General features: G+C 45.4%; 1 protein-coding gene across 2 annotated transcripts in view; it reads left to right on the top strand.

Annotated features, from left to right (window-relative positions):
• Positions 1 to 19773, top strand: part of LOC307199531 (uncharacterized protein) — a 111804-nt gene extending 92031 nt beyond the window's left edge. For both annotated transcript variants that reach the window (XM_079947492.1, XM_079947493.1), the window contains 2 exons: positions 6839 to 7013; positions 19027 to 19773. In XM_079947492.1, the coding sequence (XP_079803618.1) occupies positions 6839 to 7013; positions 19027 to 19103 (252 nt within the window). In that variant the 3' untranslated portion in view covers positions 19104 to 19773. The remainder of the gene's footprint in view (positions 1 to 6838; positions 7014 to 19026) is intronic.

Genomic DNA, 19773 nt, shown 5'->3' on the forward strand with positions numbered 1-19773 from the left:
ATTCCCCCCCCCCCCCCGTTCAAAACCATTAATTTCGCCCCCACCCCAGGCTCCTTTCCCCTTCTTATTTCTGACTGTCATTTGGGTGACAATCCTAAATCAGGATCATGTAGTAAATGAGAGAACATCACAAGACCGTCTGCTTGGATTGTCCTTCTCAGCCCCCCCCCCCCCCGAAAGCCATCAAATATTTTTGTTTTGCTCTGTTTGCAATGCACCCTTTTCTTGTTCCGACCAGCAACCATTACGCAATCTCTCCCACTCCCATTGGTTCACAGCCGTTCCAGATCTCTTAAATTCTTCTTTTCTCAAAAACCCACTCAGAAACAAATTATCCTTGATTGCATCAGCAAGGATGACAGCGGCAGAGCTCTTCAAACCTGGTCTTCCCCACCGACGCGCTTAATCAACGAAGCACTTCCATCTTTGGCAAATGGGCTCCCGCCACTGACAGAGCAAATACCCGCAGAGACCATTTCATGAAATGTGTTAATCACTGCAAAAAACGAGAGCGATGTCATGGAGGGGGCCAAAGAGAGATCTGGTCCTTAAGAGCTCATCATGTTAGGGAACAAAGGGGATCTGTAGAGTTGCCATTTGCGAAAAGGAAAGTCTCCTGATTCATGCCTGGATGTGTCTTTCGAAGTCATTCCCTGCCTTATGTATTTCACATGGAAAGCCTATTGTTTTGCTATCAGATCCTTGTCTTTTTCAAGGAAGTCTCCGTCAACATTGTCATTACGTCAAATATGTCAACCATCGGCTCCCACAGAATGCCATCCTTTTAAAATACTTCTCTTTGCTAAGAAGCAAAAATCATGGACACAGAAATGTGATGAGCATGGCATTCCCACTCTGCATTCCACCTTCTCTTCCTCCATAACCTTGAGTTTGGCTGTCATTCAGGAAAAGAATCACATCATTATGGGAATCTTCAAGATGCTGAGCTTTGCTGTACCTTTATGAGTCGCCACACTTCTTCCCGTTCTTTGATGAGTCAAAGAGCTAGTGTGTGCTGCTTCTTCAACACAAATAATAATAATAATAATAATAATAATAATAATAATATTTTTTTAATTTATATCCCGCCCTCCCCAGCCAAATCCGGGCTCAGAGCGGCTAACAACAGTAAAATAAATACAACATTCTAAAATCATTTCATTATAAAATTAATTCAAATCAAATTGATGGCAACCATTGGGCTAGAGTTCTGTGAAGATTGCCAAAGGAGGGGGTCAGGCTGTGCCCTGGCCAAAGGCCTGGTGGAACAGCTCTGTCTTACAGGCCCTGCGGAAAGAGGTCAAGTCCTGCAGGGCCCTAGTCTCTTGTGCAGAGCATTCCACCAGATCGGAGCCACAGCCAAAAAAGCCCTGGCTCTGGTTGAGGCCAGCCTAACCTCCTAACCACATGTCAAACCTTGTACCTGACATGGTAGAAGCAGATGCATCCATAATATTTAGCATGTACCCCCATCCTTTGTGGCATGTGAGGCAGTCCCCCCCCCCCCGCAAATGGGTACATTACTGGTGGAACCCGAAATAAAATCTTGTAGTGTCGATTGCTCCTGCTTCTCAGTGTTGCAGCCAACCAAGCCCTACCCTCTTCCAGTGTACTATAACTCACCCAAGTGTCAGCTGTCATTCCATGCTCAGCCCTGGCCAGGCCATTTTGCAGCTTTGCTCTGCCCCAAGGAATGCCTCCCCCAAATATTGCTTGGATTTCTGCAAACCTTGGGATTCCCCTGAGCCCATTGATGGTGTCCATGGATGGTGCCATCTTGTTCTTGGTCTTCTGTACTAAATAAGCAGCAGCCCTCAGTAAATCGAGATCACTGTTAATGCATGTGGTACATTAGCCAGTTAATCATTACCAGGTTTGTTGCAGTCATGGGAGCACCAGTTTGCACACACAGTCGTTCCACCAGAAAGAGCTCTCCACCAAACACAACAGGATCCCTCCATATTCAGAGAGATACACTTACATTACCATCTCCAACACCAAAATGAATGGAACTCCATATTATCCACTGACTGTATAGCATAGTCTCTGTTGTTTCTGTGATATTTAACTCTGCTGTTTGAGCTATATTTATTATTATCATTAATAATAATAATAATAAATTTTTATTTATGCCCCACCCTTCCCGGTTTAAAAACCGGGCTCAGGGTGGCTAACAGCAAATATAAAACATTAATTAAAATGCAACTTAAAAGCAGCATAAAATACAACATAAAATGCAACATCAATATCAATAAAATTCAAAAATCCAGGGGTCATTTTTGGGGGGAAAGGGGGGAGGAACCCAGTCAGTAGACATCAAATGATCACCAGGGCTAAGTGGCCAAGTTGGTCCTACTAGGGCCAGCAAGGAGACCAGAGAAGAATTTAAATGTGGGGTCCCAGTGAGGCATCTAATCATAAGCCTGCATTTTTATCAAAGCTTATGTTTCATGCCAGGCAGAAGAGCAGCTGCCTAGAAGAATCTTGGCAAAATGTTTTTACTCCTAGACAAGGGGCCCCCCCTGATTTATAGCAGAAAACAATTCTCAAAGTCGTAAAAAGGGAATTACAGGCTGACAGCCAAGGTTACACTGACCCTACAAATTAAGGGTGGATAAATAGTAAAATGAGCCATATCTTCTTCCTAAGGTTAAAAAGGTCAAGAGCAGTGAAAAAGCAACTGGTCTGGCTGGCAGAAACAGAGCATTTTTGGGAAGTCTTTTCTAAAGCTGTTTCTTTCTTAAACTAAGATCCTTTTAAGATTTCTTTTCCTTTTAAAAGGTTATTTATGTATTAAATATATTAGTTTAAATATAATTATGCAAAGGATTTAAGAAATGCTAGATTCTTATTTTATATAGTTGGAAGAGATCACAGGGGCCATCAGCCACCAGCCCCCCTTGCCAAGACAGAAGACGCCATCGAGCACTCCTGATATATGGTTGTCAGGCCTTTTGTTTAGAAACCTTCAAATGAAGGAGATCTCTCAATGTTGATGTGAACTCAAAATCCTTGACATATGCTTAAGATAAAAATTCAAGATTAATCATCTGTTTTGGAAGGCAATAGGGCAAGGAGGGCAAGAGGTGAGCTGGTAATTAAGATTCCTTGTTGAGACACATGTAAGATATATTACTACTTATTTGTCATTTATAGATAGAAGAATATATAGCTTTTTGATTTCCATAAAAGGGCGAGAGGAAATGGGTGTATCTTTTGTGATTGGTTCTAGCAAACAGCCAATAGGAATTTCAACCAGGCTGATTGGACAGAGGCAGCCACAGGAGGAGCAAGGGGGCTGGATTAAGGAAATATAAGTGCTGGTCAGAATGGCAAGAGGCCAGGCCAGAGCTTGGTAACCATATACCACTGTGCCTCATATTTATTTGTCTGACAAATAAATTACTATTTTAATTTCTCTATTGCTGCGTTGAATATTTCATTCCAGCTAAGCGTTAACCACAAGCAGGGTGCTACACCAGAAAGGTTTTCTTCATAGAAGAGGAAAGGGGAAAAGGGAATAGAGGATCAGGCTAATTCAAATTGAAGGCCAAGCGGAATAGCTCTGTCTTACAGGTCCTGCGGAAGGAGATCAAGTCCTGCAGGGCCCTAGTCTCGTGGGACAGAGCATTCCACCAGGTCGGAGCCATCACTGAAAAGGCCCTGGCCCTGGTGGAGGATAGTCTGGCTTCCTTATTTAAGTCACGATTAGCTCCATAAGAATATAAGAAGAGTCTGCTGGGAGAATTCAATGCAATGTCCCATTTAGTCCAGCATCCTATTCTCACAGTGACCAACCAGATGTCTGTGGGAAACCCACAAGCAGGATTCGAGCACAAGAGCTCTACCACATCCTGCAGTTTCCGTCATCTGGTATTCAGAAGCATTGCTCCCCCCAATTCTCTTGCTATGGTATCCACATAGAATCATTAAATTGCAGAGTTGGACGGGACCCCAAAAGTAATCTAGTCCAACCCAATGTACAGCATGATGTGTAACATATGGTGCATTTTGTCTTTGTTTTATGGATGCAATTCTGTTGCTGATTTTATGCTGTCCACCGCCGTGATATTTTGTCTTAATGTACAGATTTTTTTGCAAGCGAGCAAATAAATAAGTTTAACCACATAGTATACATATTAGAAGGGATGTGGGTGGCGCCGTGGGTTAAATCACAAAGCCTAGGACTTGCCAATCAAAAGGTTGGCGGTTCAAATCCCTGCGACGGGGTGAGCTCCCGTTGCTTGGTCCCTGCTCCTGCCAACCTAGCAGTTTGAAAGCATGTCAAAGTGCAAGTAGATAAATAGGTACCACTCCAGCGGGAAGGTAAACGGCGTTTCCATGCGCTGCTCTGGTTTGCCAGAAGCAGCTTAGTAATGCTGGCCACGTGACCCGGAAGCTGTACGCCGGCTCCCTTGGCCAGAAAAGCGAGATGAGCGTCGCAACCCCAGAGTCGGTCATGACTGGACCTAATGGTCAGGGGTCCCTTTACCTTTACTTATACATATTAGACCACAGGAATTTGATGGCAGGGTTGCTCGTAGCGCTTTTGGCTGCCTTGAGAATTTAAACCAGGGATGGGGAAACAGCGGTCCTCCAGAAACTCTTGGACTGCAAATCTCATCATTCCCAACCATTGGCCAATGCTGGCTGGGATAAAGGGAGCCAAAATGTCCAACGGCATCTGGGTGGGTCACGTGTTCCCCGTTCCTGGCTGAAACCAAACTGCCAAGGAAGCATCCTAACCTGTTCGTTCTTCCAGCCGGGTTCCTCTTGTGTGCCCTCCATCAAACAAACACACGCCCATTTTCACATGGAGACCCACCCCATCTGTCGTGCGAAGATGGAATCACTCATTCTTTGCAACTGTCGAGCAAGGAGAGTGCAATAAATCAAATTAATAGCCAGAAAAGGAATAGCTCAGGATGGGGAAGGGAAGGAAGTCATTGTCTCCAACCGGTTTAGTGTCTTCCTGAGGAATTCTGTGAAGCAGCAGCTACGCACCCAAGGAATGTTTAAGTGCATCAACGTCGGGACACTTAACCTTGGTAATAGACCTCAGTCTTATCCTGCCCAGTTAATAATTGATGCAAAGATTCTGAAAGGCAATTCCCATGTGTAAATCCCATGCGAAACCTGATTTAATATCTGGACTGAAATGAGAGTATGCTGGGAGAGGAGGGGGGTCATCCTTTGTGCTGCTCAGCAATGAGATCCGCAAAGCTCATATTGCAAACAAACAAACAAGACCTGTGGAACAACACTTTTGGTTGATCTAGTCTCGTTGCAAGGCATTCATTATAAGTCTTCATTATAATGGGTGCTTTTTTAAACACATTCTCCGTGTTTCAGGGAGGTGGGTTGGAAATAAGGTGTCACAGGAGAGGATGGCAAGTTTGGCGGGAATATTCAAGGACAATCAAAGAAATACTTAAATATTTCAGTATAGTATAGTAATATTTTTTTGGGGGGGGATATACAACCAGAAAACAATTCTGTACCTCTCTTCAAGAGCACCAGCTATTCTTCTGCAACTTTCCACAGCATATTGTTGTGAACAGAGATTTTCAACTCTGACAACTATGAAAGATCAGAAAAGAGGAAGGAGAAAAGAGAAAGAGCAGATGAGAGTTTGTTTGTCTCAAATTAGACCTAGTATAAACGAGATTCACCAGCAAAAATAGTTGTGTTCTATGTCGCCAATCAAGCACTGCTAGGAGTTGTTTCTTTTTGTTTTCCAAGGTACTTAAATCCCTTAAAAAATTAGGTATGGCACGAACAAATTGTTACAGTGGTACCTCGGGTTAAGAACTGAATTCGTTCTGGAGGTCTGTTCTTAACTTGAGGTACCACTTTAGCTAATGGGGCCTACCACTGCCACCATGCGATTTCTATTCTCATCCTGAGGTAAAGTTCTTAACCCGAGGTACTATTTCTGGATTAGCAGAGTCTGTAACCTGAAGCGTCTGTAACCCGAGGTACCACTGTAATCTGAAAGTGTGGCCCAGAGAAAAAAGTGGGAAAACCAGTGTTGGCACCAGGGCCTGGGAGACCAGGATATGAATCTCCACTCAGTCAGAAAACTCAAGGGATGACCTTGGGCCTGACAAACAAGCACTCTCACCCTGGCCTACCTCACAGGGTCATTGTGAGGATGAAATGGTGAGATTGGTACCATGGGGTATATAAATGCAATGGATCCCTAAATAAGCTGAAATACAAGCTCTGTGAGGGTGGCATAAGGATGCTGGGCCTTGCAGAAGTGCTGAGCAGAAGTGCTGACCACATTCCCCTGCCTCCTCCTCCTGCTGCTGCTGCATTTGCTCTCTGGCACTAATGCCCACGTACGCTGTCCATAAATATATTTATTCTGTGTTCCTGCCAGTCCCAGACTAATAGGCCTAATGCTTCCTGAGGAGCAGCCCAAAGCTGCATTAGCCGCAGATGTTTGATTGATTTAAAACAAAGAGCCTGACCGCCGAGCCGCTCTCTATGGCTTCTCTTCCTGTCACTTTGCCTGTAGGGTTATCTCTGAAATGCAATTAAGGTGCTTAAAAGTACATTTTCAGGAAGATGCGGAATTGATGATGGTATCTGTGCCAATGGGTGACTCCGAAGGGGGAGCGCTGCAAAGTCATGCTTTACCCTTTGCAGCCATGCGCAAGATGCACCCCACTTAGCCGGGCCTTTTGAAACAGAGGGCAAGGATGGAAAGTGGGGGGGGGGCGCCTCTTCATCACGAAGACTTCGCATTAGACATCCCGGGCCACTTAGATCACCATCTTCTGATCTTTTGTTCATTCATCTATTATTGAAAGTCAAATCGTTCTCTTATTAGACGTTTGCGCAGGAAGTTAATCGCGAGGGCATGCTGCCATTTTCCATCTCTGCCGCCCTCGCTCGCTCGCATCATCTCTTCATGCGCAAGGGGCCGCATTCTTCTTTTAGCTCGGCGGTGGGGAACCTCTCCCAGAAAAAGGGCTGCATTCCCTTGGAGCCAGAGGAGAAAGCAGGTGGAAAACTATTTATTAATTTATTTTACGACCCTATACCAGTAGGTCTCAGAACAGTTCACAACACAAAGTTACGATATACAAAGCACAAAATACAGTGGTACCTCGGGTTGCACCATACGCTTCGGGTTACATACGCTTCAGGTTACAGACTCTGCTAACCCAGAAATAGTACCTCGGGTTAAGAACTTTGCTTCAGGATGAGAACAGAAATCGTGCTCCGACGGTGCAGCAGCACCAGTAGCTAAAGTGGTGCTTCAGGTTAAGAACAGTTTCAGGTTAAGAACGGATCTCCGGAACGAATTAAGTACTTAACCCGAGGTACCACTGTACATAATAAAAATAATCAAAACATAATCAAAATAATCAAAACAATTGGTTAGGCAGTCTAACCAAAAATTTCAAAAAGGGTGGGGAGTGTATAGAGATTACTTTAAAAAAAACAGTGCCCCCAAATCAAAACCTCGACTTGCTTTGAGTAATTTTTGCAAGACAAATTATGGCCTACAAGCATAGTATATGGAAAAGGGTAGAAATGATGAAACGAGAAAGAAACAGTTTATCAGACACGAAACCAGAACCGCTTTGAGGAGGAAGGAAGTCTATTAGAATAGAATAAGAATCGGAAAGAGAAAATAGGGTAACATAAGTCTGTATGTGTCAGAGCTGCCCAAGGTCCCAGCTCACAAAGGACCAACGCCAGGTCGTTGTTATATACAAAAGTCTTTATTGAAGTTCAGTTTCCATTCCAAAGCCGTAGCGCGCAGCTCTATGTCTTAAACCTTAGACCGCCAAAGTTCCGTCTGAATCTCCTCCCCCCTGACACCAGTTTAAGATTCTCGCCCTGCTCCACCTCTTCCTCTGCTCTCTTTTCCTCTGGGTCCTCCTGTCCGCTGGGGCATTCCCCTTTCTGGACTCTTCTGACGCTGAGTCCCCAGACTCCTCCCCCTGTCTCCGGCGGGCTTTAGGACCCTGCTCCCAATCCTCGTTCTCTGCTGCCCCGCGCGCCTGTACTTTTGAACTTGGCTCTCGCGCCAACCCAGTGACCTTCCTCCTGACCGTTGCACTGCTTCTGTCACTGCTTCCCTCTTCCGGGATGCTAGCCGGACCTGACCTCCCCTCCGTTGCCTGACTCTCCGATGGAGGTGTGGTCAGTCCTGACTCCTCTTCTCTCCCTGCTGGGGGAGACGCTACCCCCGATACCTGGGACTCTTCCCACCCACTATGCTCAGGTGGGGAAGCTGGTCCTGATCTCCAACTGCTGCTCTGGGAGTCCCCGCTGGTCCCTTGCTTCTGGAGTGTCCCCCTTGGGACCCCCCTTGCCCTGGCCACCGGCGCCCCCTTCTGTGAATCTTCCGATTCGCTGGAGAGGCTCATGGAATCTCTCGGGCCACTGTCATCTTCTCCTACGCTGCCCTCAGATTCTTCCCCTTCGCTCTCCATCTCCCCTCTTCCCTGTGCTTCTGCTCCTGAGCCCCTGACAGTATGTAACAACTTTCAGATTTATGGCTGTATGTTTGTCATTTGTTTTGTGGTTTGTTTGTTTTTTGTTTGTTTTTTAACTGTTGTGTGCGTCCGTGCTGCAATGAAAAGTTAATAAAAAGCATAACAATAATAATAATCAAAACAATGAATACTACTAATGTATACACACTAATAAACAGTACGCTCCCTGACAAAAACCCCTAAACCATACTCCAGCCCACAAATACAAATATAACATGAGAACAGATCTTTTCTGCTTATATATGAGAAAACAAAACCACGGCGTATATTCTCAAAAGCCCTACTTATATAGGTCATTGTGGAAATTATGGCTCTAGAGATTCGCAGCCGTTCTCCCTGCAACGTGCCTAATAAGGAACACGGGCCATTAAGGATTGGAACAAATTGCCTAAATGAGAAAGACAAAAAAGAAATTCTGCAGATGATCGTTTGTTATTAATAAATCATTATGCTCCTCTACTCTCTCGCTCCTTCGGTGAGATTGATTTTAAAAAGCTTTGCAAACAAGGCTGGGTAGGGAGCTTCAGAGGACGGCATGCGGCAGCTCCTATCAAAGGGTGTGGCGCCCACCCGCCATTTTGGATCTTCTTTAGCTGAGCCTCCTTCCATGGCTGCGAAAACCCATTTGTTTTTATGCGTTTCTAATACTTCTCCTTAGGACGCAGGTGGCGCTGTGGGTTAAAGCCTCAGCGCCTAGGACTTGCCGATCGAAAGGTCGGCGGTTCGAATCCCTGCGGCGGGGTGCGCTCCCGCTGTTCGGTCCCAACGCCTGCCAACCTAGCAGTTCGAAAGCACCTCCGGGTGCAAGTAGATAAATAGGGACCGCTTACCAGCGGGAAGGTAAACGGCGTTTCCGTGTGCGGCTCTGGCTCGCCAGAGCAGCGATGTCACGCTGGCCACGTGACCCGGAAGTGTCTCCGGACAGCGCTGGCCCCCGGCCTCTTGAGTGAGATGGGCGCACAACCCCAGAGTCTGTCAAGACTGGCCCGTACGGGCAGGGGTACCTTTACCTTTACCTTTAATACTTCTCCCCGTTCTAAAGAGCCAAGAAGCTCTCAACGCGGCTTACAAACCATTCTTACGATGAAACCACACTCTAGTCTGTACCCTTCAAGGTTCGCTCCTTTTTTCCAGAGACAGTCCCGGAATTATAAAAGCCACCCCAGCTTCTGATTTGATCCCGGAATGTCCCTAGTTCCCCCGCCACTGAGCTTGGGGAGGACATGGTCCTGAATGGGGTAACTGTGACCCTGAAGGACCAGGTGCACAGCCTCCAGCTACATCTGTTTTGCAGTTGCAGGGAACATGGCTGAAATAGCCTCTTTCTTCTGGAGATTATCATCAGCTGCCTGTCTACATATTTAAGATTTCACTTTCAGTGCAAAAGCAGAAATAAATAAATGGTAGGAACCCGGATTGAATGCAAGGAGTCAGCAAGCAGTGGGGGCCGAGACTACTGAGCGATGCCAGCAAGAATAAATAAATGGCATCTTGCGCTAAGCAAAGACTGCTGACATGGCTTGATCTTTTCACAAAAGCCCAAGGCAAACTCGACAGCAACAATGGCAGCCTTTTTATAAAGTGTCCTTCTCATGGAGTCATCGGATGGTGATTATTTGCGATAATAGCAGATATGGATAGTGGTTTTTGTTGTTGTTGTTGTTGCTTTTCAATAAGACTGTCTGCAAACAAAGGGATCACTTCCTCCTCCTTGGCTCTGGTAGAAAAGAGAAAGAAAGCAAGTACTGTAGAATTATGACAGGCTGGGGAGGCTTAGCAAGAGATCGTCCCCCCACCTGCTGGCCCTGCCTGGGAATGGCAGCCTTGACCCAACAAAGCCACATAATGCATTGTTTTAGAATGAATTGAGCGCTAGGCGAAATTGCAGTAATGTGATCCTGAAATGGGTACGGCCGGCGTGCATGCGTGTTGTGGCTCCAGATCAATAAGCAGCACTTATTAGATTCTAAAAGGTCTTTAAAAATAACTTTCATGTTTAAAATACAATAAATTACTGGAAACCCCCCCCCCTCTCTCTCTCTATATATATGGAATATGCAGCCACCTCTGTGAGTCAACGTTTTTATTCACCCAACCCCAACGGCAATATAAATATTTATGGGGGTGTGGGAAATAAAAGTCTAACAAGCTGAAGCAGCAGGGGCTATAAAGGGACCTACTGAGTTGCCTTGCCTAGCCTTTTGTTTGTGCAGAGAAAGTGTGCGTTTTTAAAAGTCGTGGGACAGATTCAGAACTGAAAGGCCGCAATGTTGCAGGTGCCAACATGGCTAAGCCTCCTGTTTACGCTTGGGCTTCAGAGTCATTGTGGAGTGCAGCTTATGCTTTAAGCCCTGGACTGAGGAACAAATAGAAAACCAATTGGCTTTGTATGCTGCCTGTCAAAGGTTTTTTGTTTTTAATGCTACTATAGGGCAGGGCTGGCACCAGGGGTCAGCATGGATGGGCATCTGCCAAGGACCCGCAAGCCAGCAGATGCCCCCCCCCCCCAACAATAGCCATTTGGACCATCTCCTCTTGTTCACCATGGCAACCTGCTTGCTTGTTCAGGCCTGGCATAGGCCTAGTCAGTGTTGGCGGTGAGGAAAAATCAGCGCTTGGCCTGGCAAGAAGGAGGTGGTAGCAAGGAGGAGATGCTAAAGGCAGCAAGGGGGCAGACTTGCTCAGGGAGAGAGAGCCCTCGAAAGGTGCCTTGCTCGAAGGCTCTCCAAAGCCTGCTAGGCAGGGCCGGTCCACCCATGAGGTGGGCTGAAGAAGCTGCCTCGGGTGGCAGAATCGTGCGAGGCCATGCCCCGTTAGTGCTCCACCTGCCGCCTCAGCCACCACTGGGGGTGTATGGCAGTGGCTTCTTCTTTCCATGGTTCATTTTACATATCATAAATCCCTGCATATTTTACAAAAAAACCATACCATTTAGAATTCCATTATTGCATCCATCAAAACTTGTTTACACTGTTGAATTTAGCTTAATGATGCCAGCATTTTCAGCTGTACACAATTATTTCCCATATACTCAATAAACGTTTTCCAATTTTCTTGTATGTTCTTCTTGTTCTCTTATTCTATATGTTAAATCTGCAAGTTGTGCATATTCTGTCAACTTAAGTTGTCACTCTTCTTTGGTTGGGACCAGGGCCATCTTACCCATAGGCGCTGGGGTGCGGGGTTCTCGGGGCGCCAGGCCAAGAGTCCAGAGCCCGAGAGTTGAGTCCTGGGAAGAGCCCGCCTGTCGGTTGGAGTGCCGTGGTGGGCTCTTCTGCGGGTGGCTCTGTGCCACGAGTTCGGGGGCGACCGAGCCAGTGAGACACTGAGGCGGCTGGGCGGCTCCCCCCTCCTGCGCGCCTGGGACTGGGCAACCTGGGGGGAGGGCGCTGGGCAGATCTTTGCAGCCCGGTGCCACATATGCTTAAGAAAGCCTGGTTGGGACCTCGCTCGTTTCCCATTTTTGTGCTCACAAAACACGGGCGGCAGTAGTGGCATACATAAATAGCCTTGTAGAACAACCACAGCCCTTTCCAGCAGCCATGAAGGCCCATCTGTTGTAAAATCCAGATCAGCCCATGGTGAAAATTATGGACCCTGTGACACAGGTCTAGATTAAAAACCAGCTGCACCCTTGTCTCGGCCCATCTTTAGAGCAGGGATATGGCCCTTCAGATGTTGTTGCTCTGAGATGATGGGAGAAGGACTTCAACAACATCTTGGAGGGCAGCAAGTTCCCGACTGGCCTTTGCTCCACACTCTCCCTGAATGGCCGGAATGTGGCATAGAGCTGCTATAATAATGCCCCTTGTTTGTGGGTTACGATTTTGTTGTTGTTTAGTCATTTAGTGGTGTCCGACTCTTTGTGACCCCATGGACCAGAGCACGCCAGGCACTTCTGTCTTCTACTGCCTCCCGCAGTTTGGTCAGACTCATGCTGGTATCTTCAAGAACACTATCCAGCCATCTCGTCCTCTGTCGTCCCCTTCTCCTTGTGCCCTCCATCTTTCCCAACCTCAGGGTCTTTTCTAGGGAGTCTTCTCTTCTCATGAGGTGGCCAAAGTATTGGAGCCTCAGCTTGACGATCTGTCCTTCCAGTGAGCACTCAGGGCTGATTTCCTTAAGAATGGAGAAGTTTGATCTTCTTGCAGTCCATGGGACTCTCAAGAGTCTCCTCCAGCGCCATAATTCAAAAGCATTAATTCTTTGGCGATCAGCCTTCTTTATGGTCCAGCTCTCACTTCCATACATCACTACTGGAAAAACCATAGCTTTTACTACACGGACCTTTGTTGGCAAGGTGATGTCTCTACTTTTTAAGATGCTATCTAGGTTTGTCATTGCTTTTCTCCCAAGAAGCAGGCGTCTTTTAATTTCGTGGCTGCTGTCACCATCTGCAGTGATCATGGAGCCCAAGAAAGTAAAATTACGATAGCGAAGATTACGATAGGGTTACGATAGCGAAGATTTTTTCTTGCATTTTCTTTTTGATGTTCTGATAATAGCTACTGAAAACAAGCCAAAAGCCACCTACAGTTCATAGGTAATGTTCTGCTTTTTTTTACGGATGGCGTCTGCTCTGACTCATGCTCCTTAAAAGGGGCAATGTTTTGAGGATAACATCATCATGGCAGCCTTGAACTGATCTTGCCTGACGCTGTGGTTTTTGGGCAGTTGCTAAAAAGCGATATAAATGAAGGTGGAAATCTGGATTACAGCATGTAGGCAATAAATTATTCCAGTATCCTGTCTGGAAAATGAGCACCAATTCTGAAGCACTGCATCAGTTTGCCACCTATTTGCACTAACTTGTCTTAAATTCCGCTGTTTGCCTCATATATATTCCGGTCAGCCTCCAAGCGACTCTTAACATTCCCATCTACTCCACAAGTGCATTTGAAATCTTTGTTAAGACGGGCTGGAAGTGAGCAGGAAATGAAACGTTCCTGATTTAAAATAGCTTCTGTAAATTCTCTTGACTCTCTCAATGTGGCACACAATGGTAGAATGTTAAAAGAAAGGGTTTTTTCCCCTTAAAAAAAAAAGCATTAGAAGAAGCAAAATCGTCTGTAATTTCATCTATAGGTTCCTTCCACGGACCTCTCCATGTGTTCATTAGAGAAATAATATTAATACAGTGGTACCTCAGGTTAAGTACTTAATTCGTTCCAGAGGTCTGTTCTTAACCTGAAACTGTTCTTAACCTGAAGCACCACTTTAGCTATTGGGGCCTCCTGCTGCTGCCGCGCCGGCGGAGTACGATTTCTGTTCTCATCCTGAAGCAAAGTTCTTAACCTGAAGCACTATTTCTGGGTTAGCGGAGTGTGTAACCTGAAGTGTATGTAACCTGAAGCATATGTAACCCGAGGTACCACTGCAATAACTGTAAGTGATTTTGCTAGAATGCTTCTACATCACAGGTCTTTTGCATGTACAAGGTGAATGAGAATCAGGCTACATAAACACCATACATTTAAAGTGCACCCCCCTCAAGAAACCTGGAAACTGTAGTTTACCCCTTCTCAGAGCTGCAGTTCCCAGCACCCATAATGAACTACAGTTCCTAGGAATCTTTGAAGGAAGCAAGGTGCTTTAAGTCTGTGGCGTGTGCACAGTTTCAGGTCTATCCAAATGAAAATCTAAGTACCTCCATGTACGTAGCATACTGATATTCAGCAAACTATAAGGAATCATTAGTATGGAAGAAGTTGTCCTTTATCAACACGGGGGCGAGGCCTGCAACAAAATGGTTGCTCATCTGTCACAGGAGTGCTCCTGTTCAGGGTTCCAGCCAGACAGTCACCTTCTTTTCCAGGTTACCTAAACTGGATTTCTAGCTCCAGTCTACAAATGTTGTCTGAGACTATGAATGAGGGGCTTGAGAAGAGGACATTGAGGACTTGGGGCATGGGTGGAGGTAATAGAGGAAGGCAAATGACTGAGTAAAATAGCAGGGATGCTGTAACGGTTGTAAGGGGTTACTTGTGCGTAAGGTGCCTTCAGTTTTGGTCAGATTGCCTGCCCAACCATGCTTTGGCTGACAGCTCACCCTCCGTGGCCAGTCAGTCACTTGCAGAATCCGTCAGTGGGCGTTTCTTGAACCTCTTCCAGCATAAGAGCTGTTTGATGCCAAGTCTCCTCCTACTTTCCCTGCGCGGAACTCGTCTGCGCAAGTAAGGGGAAGGCAGAGGCGTGTCAGCGCTCTCCCCACTAGTCTCTGGTGAAGGGTCTTGGAGCCCTGTCTCCAAATCCTCCATCTCCTCCTCTTCTCTACTGGTGTTACACTGAATTCCTTCCCCCCTGCTGGTCCCCTCTCCTGCATAGTTTTGGAGCCTTGCCTCCACCTCTCGCTCTGATGTCAGTTCCCTGACAGATGCATACCCTTCAACATTTCTCTGATGAAAATAGGGATGTCAACAACAACAACAACAACAACAACAACAACAACAACAACAATAGTGGGTTCTTTTCTAAAAAAATGTTTAGGGGTACTCTCATTTTGACTCAAGAAAATCACCATTTTATAGTTCAAATATGGAAAAACAAATACGATAAATAGACAAAAGTAAAAATATTCACAAAATGTTTAGGGGTATGTGCAGCTCTGCATCCCCCAATAAAAAAGCACTGATAATAGTTATTATTATACCCCTCCCTCCACAGTTATGGTTCTAAGATCCCAGATTATACAAGTGAAAAAGCTAATGAGTGATGAACTCTAGGTCATTCATAAACCTGAAGAGCTCTACAAAAGTGACAAAAAGCGGTCTTGCAAGAGAGGGGCATCCCCTCCCCTGGTTCTGTGTCTATGAGCACTATGTTCTCCTCGGCTGTGGGTTCAAGTCCCACGTTGGGCAAAAGATTCCTGCATTGTAGGAGGCTAGATGACGCTTGGAGTCCCTTCCAACTCTACAATTCTATGATTCTATGAGAAGATGCTGTGCTAAGGGTGGTCGGATGTTGGTTCTCCAGCTGTACAAGAGGTGCAGTGGGACAGATTTTGGAACGTGAATAGAAGCTTGCTGAAGAATTGCTCTCATGTTGGGTGGAAACTAAAAGGTTGCCTTTTCTCCTGGCTATAACCTTCCCCAACTGCATGGGACACTCGGTTAGCATAGAGGCTTTTAAAACAGAGGTGCAAGGACCACTTTTAAGTGCACTTCCTGCACTGACAAAAGGGTTGGTGGTCTTTAATGTCCCCACCATGGTTCTGTTCGTCTATAGATCTTGCCAGGAGTCAATAGCACTGGCGGTCCTGCATGCCTTTTGGAAGAAGGAAAGAAGTTGCAGAAGCTTGATGGGGTTGGAGAACATGCGCCTTTCCAGACACCGGTGGACTCCAAGTCCTATCAGCCTCAGCCAGCTTAGCCAGTGAACAGGGATGATGGGAACTGGAGTCCAACAGCATCCATGTGGCCACATCCCATCTTAGAAGGAGTTTTGCACAACGCCATTAATAAGTGCTCTAAGCACTTCATGCAAACTCAGCAATCCTTGTAACAAGTCTGTGAAGTAGACCATATTAGAGAAGCCAAGTTACAGGGAACCAAGCAGAGGGCCTTCTTGGTAGTGGCACCCGCCCTGTGGAACGCCCTCCCACCAGATGTCAAAGAGAAAAATAACTACCAAACTTTTAGAAGACACCTGAAGGCAGCCCTGTTTAGGGAAGCTTTTAATGTTTAATAGGTTATTGTATTTTAGGGTTCTTTTGGAAGCTGCCCAGAGTGGCTGGGGAAACCCAGCCAGATGGGTGGGGTATAAATAAATTATTATTATTATTATTATTATTATTATTATTATTATTTATATCACTCGCCAGCGAGTTACGGCTGAGGTCAGGACTGAAAGGGGTTTATTGGCTCACAGCTCTGTGTTAGAGGCACGGAAAGTCTCTGGTGGCAACGCATAATCTATAAACACATGTTTCTGTACAGCAGTGCCTTCTTTCATTGGCACCGGTTCTGTTGCAGAGAGTGCTTGGCATCTAAGAATAGTACTCCTTGTCGCTTTCTTTGCAAAAAAAAAAAGGGGGGGGGAGACTGTGTTGATTGGCAGCTGCATCCTCAGCACAGATGCAACCATGGCTGGTCTCAGCAGGATATTTAAAAACAGAGAATATATATATATATATATAATCTCAATACTGAGATAAAGTTTGGCACATAGCAGGGATACTTATCTCACCTCTGAGATTTGCATTTAGAACACAGGAAGCAGCGGCTGCAGAAAAAAACTCTTGCTCTTGACATGCACAGTGGAATCTTCCTCAAACCAAGCAGGGATATGACAGTTTCACTGAAAACAATAATAGATTCATAGAACTGGAAGGGACCCCAAGTGTCATCTGGTCCACCCCCACCCCCCGCAATGCAGGAATATTTTTGCCCAACATGGGGCTAGAACCCACGACCCTTGAGATTAAGAGTGATATGCTGCACTGACTGAGCCAGCTCCCTATATGCTAATCATTTATAAGCAGAACTGTTTGATACTTTGGATTTGCGAAGTGCTTCAGAATCTCTACTCTGTGCTGGGCTTGACACAACTGATGTGGCTGACAAATTAGCACGAGAATGTGACTTATGAATCCATTCCAAGCTCAATGGTTAAGTGTAAAAGAATGAAATAAATGCACATTCCCTTTGAATCACTTTTGAGATGAATTTGGCCGGAGATGGTCCCCCATTAAATGTAAAGGGACCCCTGACCATTAGGTCCAGTTGTGGCCGACTCTGGGGTTGCGGCGCTCATCTCGCTTTATTGGCCGAGGGAGCCAGCGTACAGCTTCCAGGTCATGTGGCCAGCATGACTAAGCCACTTCTGGCGAACCAGAGCAGCACATGGAAACGCCGTTTACCTTCCCGCTGGAGCGGTACCTATTTATCTACTTGCACTTTGACGTGCTTTCGAACTGCTAGGTTGGCAGGAGCTGGGACTGAGCAACGGGAGCTCACTCCATTGCGGGGATTTGAACCGCCAACCTTCTGATTGGCAAGTCCTAGGCTCTGTGGCTTAACCCACAGTGTGAATACTTGACTATATTGGTTTATTTTTATTCTTATTTTGTGTGTGTACAGTGTTACCTCGGGTTAAGAACTTAATTTGTTCTGGAGGTCTGTTCTTAACCTGAAACTGTTCTTAACCTGAAGCACCACTTTAGCTAATGGGGCCTCCCGCTGCCGCTGCACGATTTCTGTTCTCATGCTGAAGCAAAGTTCTTAACCCGAGGTACTATTTCTGGGTTAGCGGAGTCTGTAACCTGAAGCATATGCAACCTGAAGCGTATGTAACCCGAGGTACCACTGTATATATAATTACACACACACATTTACACATAAACATATAAAATTACACACAGACACAGTGTTTGTGTGTGTGTCATTTGTGTGTGTGTGTGTGTGTGTAATTTTATGTTGTGAACCACCCTGAGATCCAAAGATGAGGGGTGGTATACAAATTTAATAAATAATAATATCTCCTAATATTCATATGGAAAATGGACAAGTAGCAACCAATTTACTTATTTAATTGAGTACTAGGAAACTGAGTCTTACAAGAGAGATTCAAACCACCACCACCCTTTATTTTGGAACTCAAGTATCAGTTCAGTTTGAGTCTTCCTAATCTGCGGTTCCCAAAACAATATGCAAACGCAAAAACACAGCTACATTTTGAAAACTGCTCTTCTCCAAATGTTGCGGTGCAGTTCTCCAACAGAAACAAGGTGCACAAAACATATAACAGGGGAAACCTGCGTAACTGCCTATATTACAGAAAATAACATTGAAATGCCTTGCATTCGGAAAAAGTGCTTGCAAAAGATCAGGCAAAGCTGCACATACCAATGTACATTTGAAATGCACACTAGAATGCTGGTGAGGTCATAAGGATATTATTATTATTATTATTATTATTATTATTATTATTATTAAAGCCAATTCATGCAAAATAGAGGAGAGGAAGTATCTCCAGTTTTGGAACTGACAGTCCCCTGCCCCCTCATCAAGATCAAGATCATTGAAACCCTACCCAATACTGTTTGGCAAGTAATCCATAAAGTTAGAAAAAGTAAAAATTTATTTATTTATTTTTGGAGTGGGGAGAGCCAAGTTGTTCACTCAGTGCACATACTGTACTCTGCAGCACACAGAATTAGCAGTGAAACGCTCATCAGAGGACAACTAATACATTTTGAAGGAAATTAATAAATCAACAATATGTTCAGTTCCATTTATTAATGCCAAACATTCCTATGGCACTTTGTTTTGAAAAGTATTCGAAATGCAGCTGGAATCTGCAAGCAGAACTGCAGAATGCAAAACATTTGTGTGTGTTTTGCCTCTTAAGAACAAAACCCCAAACCATTGCTGTGTCTCTGAAGTGATTATCTCCATGCCTTCCTTTTTTCTTCAGCAGTAACTACTCTGGCAAGACATGTAGGTTTCTCAGATTCACCCACAAGTGGCAGAAAAGAACATTAACTTTCCCTGTCATTTCTTGTTCACAGCTTTAGCCGGAAAAAGTGGAGAGGAGAGATGCTCTGAGGAGGGGAAAGAGGAGATTAGTGTTCACACATCTCTTTGAAACATGGTGAGTCTCCTGTGACTTTAGAGGAAGGAAGCTGGTTTACACTGAATGTTGCTGGTGGCAGCAGCAGGGGGAGTCTTTCCTGTGTCAGGCCATAGCTTTTTAATCTGATGCACACACAGCATGCCACAGCTGGCTTGCAACATCCAGCTAAACCTATAAATCTGTGGAAATAAAACCTCTCTCATTCATATATGGATGGATAGATAGATAGATAGATAGATAGATAGATAGATATTAGTGATGTATGGAAGTGAGTGGAAATGAGAAGTGAAAGCTGGACCATAAAGAAGGCTGATCGCCAAAGAATTGATGCTTTTGAATTATGGTGCTGGAGGAGACTCTTGAGAGTCCCATGGACTGCAAGAAGATCAAACCTCTCCATTCTTAAGGAAATCAGCCCTGAGTGCTCACTGGAAGGACAGATCGTGAAGCTGAGGCTCCAATACTTTGGCCACCTCATGAGAAGAGAAGACTCCCTGGAAAAGACCCTGATGAGGGCACAAGGAGAAGGGGACCACAGAGGATGAGATGGTTGGATAGTGTTCTCGAAGCTACCAGCATGAGTTTGACCAAACTGCAGGAGGCAGTGGAAGACAGGAGTGCCTGGTGTGCTCTGGTCCATGGGGTCACGAAGAGTCGGACACGACTAAACGATTAAACAACA

This window comes from Podarcis cretensis (assembly GCF_951804945.1).
Source record: "Podarcis cretensis genome assembly, chromosome: 12".
Classification (NCBI taxonomy): Eukaryota; Metazoa; Chordata; class Lepidosauria; order Squamata; family Lacertidae; genus Podarcis; species Podarcis cretensis.